This window comes from Formica exsecta, unplaced genomic scaffold (genome assembly GCF_003651465.1).
Source record: "Formica exsecta isolate Colony F162 unplaced genomic scaffold, ASM365146v1 scaffold237, whole genome shotgun sequence".
Classification (NCBI taxonomy): domain Eukaryota; kingdom Metazoa; phylum Arthropoda; class Insecta; order Hymenoptera; family Formicidae; genus Formica; species Formica exsecta.
In genome coordinates, this window is record NW_021849649.1 from 151,257 (window position 1) to 159,152 (window position 7,896).

Consider the following 7,896-nt stretch of genomic DNA (forward strand, 5'->3'; position numbering starts at 1 on the left):
TTCCGTGTTATTGCACAGAACCATGAGACTAGCGGTGCTGACGTTGCTATGCTGTCTGGCGATAGGGTCACTTGCCTCGCCGGTAGCCAAGATCACTGACAGCAAAGTGTCGACTCAGAACCTCGTTGCAACCGGCAGGCAATCCCCCGCGGCACCAGTTGCCGCTCCTGCCGACGACGACGACGATGACGATGATGATGACGACGACGACGACGTCGATCTAGATATTACTGGGGATGATGATGACGATGACGATGACGATGATGACGACGACGACGACGATGACGACGATGGCGATTACTTGGAGCGTTTCATCGAAGATATACTTGGAGGTGAGAAGAGTCTATCACATCTTTTAATCTTGCGTGATACATTTTTGTTAAATTTTTATTACAAAATACAAAGAAAAGAACAAGTGCATAAATTTGCATTTTTAATCGTTATATATTTATTAATAACTCTTAACTTGAATCTCTCTTCTATCGAATGACCAATTATTTGTCATCTGTAACTTGTTGCACTGAAAACTTTGAATCGATTTCCTTACTCTCTTCGATTTCTATCTCCATGTTGCTGTATCAATTTCTTTTCCATTGAATCCAACAATGAAAGAATCTCGCAAACTGACATACACCGTTATGCAAACACGTAGCTTCGTGTTACCTGAGAATCTCTTTCCATTTCTTTCCCTCTCGTTCTCTTCCTCGTCTCTCGTGTATACCTTCTCTCATAACGGTATTGGGTACTTTGACTCGTAAAAATTAACATAAATCGACAGCGATCTTGGAAAAAAAGTTTCTACGCGCTACTTCTTCACATTGACCTGAATACCGAAGGATAATCCGAGGTCGTCTCTTATACGAGGAAGCGCGTGTTAAATTTATAAATCCATAAACTTGTAAGAGGTGGTATGTACACGTATTGTAACCGGTGTGCCTTGCAATGTATGCAGATTGTAATGTTTTAGAGCGACATCGTGAAAAAATTTCTCTCTATATTTATATCGCATTTTTGAGTAATTCAGAACTTAGCAGTCGATGCAATTGTGCTTACGATTGAAACCAGTTTTAATAAATAAACTAGTTTAAATAGAGATACATATTTGTGAAGAGCAAAACTAGCTTTGAATCGTCTATCGAGTCATTTAGTTGACAAATCAGTCGTTTCTCTATGACATTCCCTCTTGTGTTCTATTCATGTTTTCTTCATGCTGATTTCTTCTATGATTTTCATTTTTTGCATACCTTTATTACCGTTAAGTCGTCATAGTTTCCATGAAATTAAATTGCGCATTTAATTATTAATTTTAATTTCTCTGATATAAAATGATTGAATTTGTCTGATATAAAGATATATATCTGTTACATCATGTTTAATGATATAACATAACTAAAGAAACGCAATTATTCATGCAATCAATGTTCCACTAAAAATTTACAGGAGAGGACGATGACGACGATGATGAGGATGAAGCCGCCGCGCCGGTTGCAGCCGCCGTACCCGCTGCGGCCGCGATTTCTCCACCAGCAGCTCCCGTCAATTCACCGCAGGTACCGCTCTCCGTTGCGGCCGATTTGAGCCAAGAGGCCGCCGAGGATGCCGCGGCGGCAGGCGAGGCGGCCGGCGACGATTCCGGTAGCTACGAGGACGAGGAGGGTGATGCCGAGAGCCAAGCCGCGTCCAACGTGCACGAGTCGACGCTCGAAGCTGCCGAGTCCATCTCAAATCCGGTATCGGTAAATGCCATTGGGACGGCGCCCGTTGCACCCGCTGCTCCGACCTCGAGCGAGGAGGACGACGACGATGACGATGATGATGATGACGACGTGGATCTAGACATTACGGAGGACGACGACGACGACGACGACGATAGCGAAGAGGACGATGACGACGACGATGATGAGGATGATGAAGTGGATGAGATCGCCGATATTGCCAGCGCTAGACACGCACGTGAGTTTAAGGGCAAGAAGGCCAAGAAACATAACGTCAAGCACGCCCGCAAATCGCCCGCGCGATCATCCCGCTCTTTCCGCGTTTAATCGAGTTTAAATCGAGTGACAAACTACAGTAGCGCGAATACCAGGTGACTCTCCGACCTTCTGCGTTCTCTTTGCCTACGATGATGATGACGACGAAGAGAAACATCGTCGTTTTCCTCTCGCATAAAGATTTCTCCCCGCGAGAAGATCGTTGCACACACCGATGATTGATTCCGTCTGAGATTTCGGAATCGTCGGTTTCGCGAAATCTAATTAGCCGCATCTACGCCCGATCGCGACGCTCACTCGTGGAACGAAACTTATTTTCCTTCCACATTTTTCTATTTTAAATCTTTTTAAAGTTTAAACTCTCTAAATGTAGCGAGATTTTTCAAAGAGAGAAAGAGAGAGAGAGAGAGAGAGAGAGAGAGAGAAGAAAGTAAAATAAAATTCAAATATTTTCATAATTTATAAAAGTGTCAAAATATACTATAAAGATATTAAGCTTGCCATTGTTAAATTATTTTTTACGTATATGTGTATATAATTAGACTTGAGAATGCATTTTATTATTTTCATATATATCTCGTGTAATAATAAATAATAATCACATCAATATATCAATTTTTTAGAGATTATTACAAATTCTAAATTAGTTTACGTCGAACGTTCAGAAAGTTATCATTGACTTATCAGACGTTTATAAAATTAAAGTAATTTTCTATTAAATTAATTTTATTAATGGATAAATCTCTACAATAATTTATAATACTTCTTCGACAGTTGTACCATCTCACAAGTGGGAATAAAATCTCGCTATAAATTTTTTCCGCTATATCGATATGATAGTTTATCGATTGGGCGATCGGATCGGCTCTTCTTTTCGAGAAATTATTCGATGGCAGAAAATTCGCGCTAATAAAGTCTCGCGAGCAGAGAATCCGATTTTCTGTTACTTTAATTTCGCGCGACCACAATCATTCTATCTTTAATTATCTAGTGTTAATTATTTATTGTATTTATTAACAGCAATACCTCTATTTAAAGTCTCATCGGATATTGCATCGCACATAGACTGACGCATCTGCTCTCTTTTTGTAGGTTTTTGTATCTTTTTTCTAGCTTGTCCATCTTATAAAGTTTCCTTGGTGGACCTTGCACTATTTCCATCACGAACTCTATAAACGTGTAGTGCACAGGAAATGTACAAGTAGCTACATTTCCCCTAATGTACTTTGATATTTTAGTCCACACATCATATTCCTCTGATCAATTTGAAATAATAGTAATCGTGCCACGACCATCGGAAGCTTCATAAGAAAGATAAACACGTACCAGGCAACGCAAACGTTTTAAAAAACGTAAACATGCCTAATAACGCTTTCTAAAAACATTCTAAAGCATTAAACATGTATCAATTTTCTTTTAAAACATCTAACATCCTATTTTGTTAGATGTTCTTCAAGAATTCTTTAGACATCTATAAAAAACATGCCAATTTTTTAATTATCTTTCAGTTATTTTTCAAACAAATATCTAAAATATATTCTAATTTTTCAAATGTTCTTTAGATGTTTTTTAAATCTCTCAAATATTATATATACATATTAATCTTATGATTAATATGTTTTTAATATATAATTAAGATGTTTTTTAGAATTTTTTAGAAACTATTCAAGCTCTAATTCTTTGTACGTCTTGTGTTGCTTGGTATAGCATTGAAATGCTTTGGCTTGGTGACCTCACGTCACGTATTTCCCCCCTTTTCCAACGTCCGCGATCCGACTTACTGTTGATCGACTTACGAGTGATCATTCAGAAATATATAAAAAGAAAAGAAAAAAGAGAGTGCGTGTGTATGAGAGAGAAAAGAAATCAAAATTATGAGATATTATTTAGTTTCGTTTATAGGATCACAAGCGACATCAAAATCGCCTACGTCGGAAAACAGGACGAGAAACTGTCTGATCTATTTCTGTCTTCTTAAATTAGCAATAGGACACTTTATCTGGCAATGGCATTTCAAATCTTTTACCTTTAATTAATTGTTCTTTTCTTAAATATACAGTTAGTAAATATATGATAAGAATACATAAATGCATATGACAAATATATAATTTAAAAAAATTAATTTACTGAACTCTTCATATACATATAGAGTTTTCTCTATTTCATAAAGTTTACATGAAAAAGTTGTCTATCACTTGCCAAATTAAACGTGGTCGATGATGGTGTCGATTGTTCTGTGCGCGCGCGTGGCCGAATCGAGAGTTTTTTTTACGACGTGTCTAGACTTGTACAGAGACATTGTCCGTTCTGGATTGTGCAAAATATAAATAATTTATTATTTTTACAAAATATTCTGTGTACCATCTATTTATTTCATTCACCATTGTCCAGTCGCATCGAATCAGTGTCAACGTGTTTGTGTCCAGATACACTCGTAATACGCGTAATCCAGGAGGATAAGTTCTCTCTGTTTTTTTTTTTTTTTTTTTTATTTAACACATTTTGAAGCGAAATAGCGCAAATTTCTTTCAAACTTGGAAATTGAGATAATTTCGGTTCAGATTCATTTCGATACCACGGATGCGGAAAGATTTAAACGATTAAGTAAACGAATAAAAGAGATTTTAGAGATTTTATTTTCGCGTGTGCGTGGCATCGAAATTTCTTTTTTGTGACGTGACGTGCGGTAACCCACCTGGCTATTTGAATGCATTCGATAGAGAGATGTAACAGCGCTTCTTTTTTCCTAACTTCGACCCTGCTTTTTTTCGCTTCAGCTGTATTGCCTATCTATTAGTAAATGATCGCGTGTTTGGTGGACGGTCTAGGACGATCGACTACAACAACGTGTACCTGGACAGTAGCACGACCACCTTTCCATTTGTCCTTAATGTTCCTTATCATTCCCAAATCCCAAAATAGATATGTAATTTGCAGTTAATAACTAACTAATAATTGATAAGAGAGTTATAAAGTAGTTAATAGTTGATAAGTAGATGATAACTAAACGGAAAAGAAAAATTTGGTATTTATATTTTGATGACAATTTGACGACAATTTGATTCAACTTATCGATACGACAAACTCCGCAAATATCTTTCTTTTTTTTTTTTATTAAAACGCTATTCTTTTTGTAAATATTCCCTTTGTTATTTTCGTAGTTTGATCTGTTTGCAGATTTTATTTTAAACGGTTTGCTTTTATTTGATCTTGTTATTTTAACTGTAATAAGATTACTAAAGTCTATTACGAGTCTATAATAGTTTTGCTTTCATTCATTTATATTTGTTTGGCTCTTATAGTACACGATATTACGCTTATTGATAAGGATTAAAATCATTCAATTTTTAATATCGTAACTAGGAAAAGATAAATCTTGTACTCATTGTCATATCTCGACTCAAGCGCAGAAATTAACAAAGCTTTTAAATGTCCAAAGAAAAGAATGAATATATTTTATATATTTTAGAAATATCTAAAGAGTTTGACATATTTCAAATATTTTAAAAACTGATGAAAAAAATATTGAAATGAATAACTAGATATGTCGTTTAGAGATTTCTAAAAAAAACGCCTAAATAATATCCGAAAGATTAGAATGTTTTTTAGACAACTTTATTATATTTTTTTTTTTTTCTAAATATTTCTATTGAGCGATTGTATGTATACATATCGTTATTAGGTATAAAGGTTTCAGATCTCTCTATTTTCACACATTTCTAAATCTACGATAATATCGATTTCAATCGTTGATTCACGGGTAAAACTTGAAACGACCAAGTGGTAAGATCAAGTGGCCCCCAAGAGCATTATTAAGAACTTCGATAACTGACCAAACGAGTCACCGCCATCAGCTTACAAACGATCAGCGATCAAGTGGCCCCCAAGAACACTATTATCTATCTTTGATAACTGACCAAACGAGTCGCCGCCATCAGCTTACACGCGCAATTAACTTTCTACATGAGAGTGCCGGCTTAAATCCAACAAAGGTGCGACCGCGTTGAAATTTTTTCCCGGCTTTCACCGGAGTAGCCGATCGAAAAAGAAACGAGGCCACTGACCCAGAGAACATGCCAAGCGATATGCTGAAGAGCCTCCTCCTCGACCCTGACCCACAGCTCATAAGTTATGAAGTTGATGTCCTTCAGTTTCCGTCATGCCTAAATCGTGATTTAGTATATCGTCGCTATTAATGTTTCTATTGCGTGTATACTTGTATCTCCGACTGACCCGTTTTAGTTCTCAAAAGTGAGATATCTATCGAAGATGGAAATCTGTTCATATCTCAAGTAAAAGTAATAACATGTTGAGTAATCTATTCTTGAAATATTTCATTACAATATAATGAAATATAACATCTTATTTGATAATTGTTGTAGATATCTAAAGTAAAGTTCGAGTTAATAATTTCTGTTTTGGACAATTACTATAGTAAAGTTGTTACTATAATCTATTGTCAACTATTAAATTAATTTATTAAAAAGTATGGAAAACGAAACGGCACACAATATTACTAAAAAAAAAAAATGGAAAACTAAATATCTGAAAATAAAAATTAAATAAAGACTACAATTAATGAGATGCAAGAAACATTATTTACTTCTATTCGATAGATGTACATATAACAAAACGATGAATATATTAAATACTATTTTTAGAAATTTTTTCTAAAAATGATGGTTCTCATATTCATGTCCACATATAATTCACAATTCTAATAAGTATATACATTCTTTTAAAAAATTGTATTTCATCAAGTACGTTGGTTTGATCAGATATTTAATTAAAGCCATAATGAATATATTTAATTTAATAAAAAATTTGAAAATAAAATATCTCGAGTAGATGTGCATATACGAGACATTTTATTAAACGTTACGTTATTTTCGTTTTAACAAAAGATTTTTTTGAGGATTGTTTCGATCAGTCGTATTGCGTAAACATAAAATTTTGTAAAAAGCACGAAAGACTCTGAAGAATACAAATAGTAGACTGGTATCATGCATTATCGAGGGACTGATCAGACCCCAATGGGCATTTAACGCCCATTCTGTGCCATGCCAGAAGTAGACGGCCTTGTCCGTGGCATAAAATTTTCATCGCTGCGTGGCACGGCGTCATAAAGTTCGAAAGAAAGTGTGCTTACGTGCTGCAGGTGCAACGACCGGCAGGGGGAGAGTTTTTAGGTGAACATCTCCACATGGGAGATTGTGAATGCGCGCGTGTGACTAGACGGGTCTGTAGGTAGGTGAGTAGCGAGGAAGGAGGTCATGACCCAGATCGGAGACCAGTTTGACCGCGCCGAAGGATTCCGATATACCGTTATCATTGTCGTCGCTTTAAGTAGGCTGCTCGATCGGCAACTGTCAACTTCCTTCCACGGTAGCCAATGGGAAAAGAGGGGAAAAGGAATGCGTTTCTCTTCATTAAAGCCTATAGAGAGAGAGAGAGAGAGAGAGAGAGAGAAACGATACGCCAAGTCACGGAAAACAGTACGTCCCACCCTGGTCGATGACCCGGACGAAACGAAATAACTTCATAACTTCAGGTTTGAAGGTCGTATTCCCAAAAGAGCTGTTATCTCTCTGGTCATGACCCAGATCGGAGACCAGTTTGACCGCGCCGAAGGATTCCGATATACCGTTATCATTGTCGTCGCTTTAAGTAGGCTGCTCGGCTGCTCGATGTCAACTTCCTTCCACGGTAGCCAATGGGAAAAGAGGGGAAAAGGAATGCGTTTCCCTTCATTAAAGCCTATAGAGAGAGAGAGAGAGAGAGAGAAACGATACGCCAAGTCACGGAAAACAGTACGTCCCACCCTGGTCGATGACCCGGACGAAACGAAATAACTTCACGAAAAGTGGTTTGAAGGTCGTATTCCCAAAAGAGCTGTTATCTCTCT

The 7,896-nt window shown here is 36.8% G+C and overlaps 1 protein-coding gene across 1 annotated transcript in view; it reads left to right on the top strand.

Moving 5' to 3' along the window:
* LOC115235995 (coiled-coil domain-containing protein 1-like) overlaps positions 1-7,896 on the top strand; it is a gene marked incomplete at its 3' end in the record, with an annotated part of 8,875 nt that continues 979 nt past the window's right edge. The window contains exons 1-2 of the mRNA XM_029808177.1: positions 1-332; positions 1,441-1,953. Of these exons, the coding sequence (XP_029664037.1) occupies positions 23-332; positions 1,441-1,953 (823 nt within the window). The remainder of the gene's footprint in view (positions 333-1,440; positions 1,954-7,896) is intronic.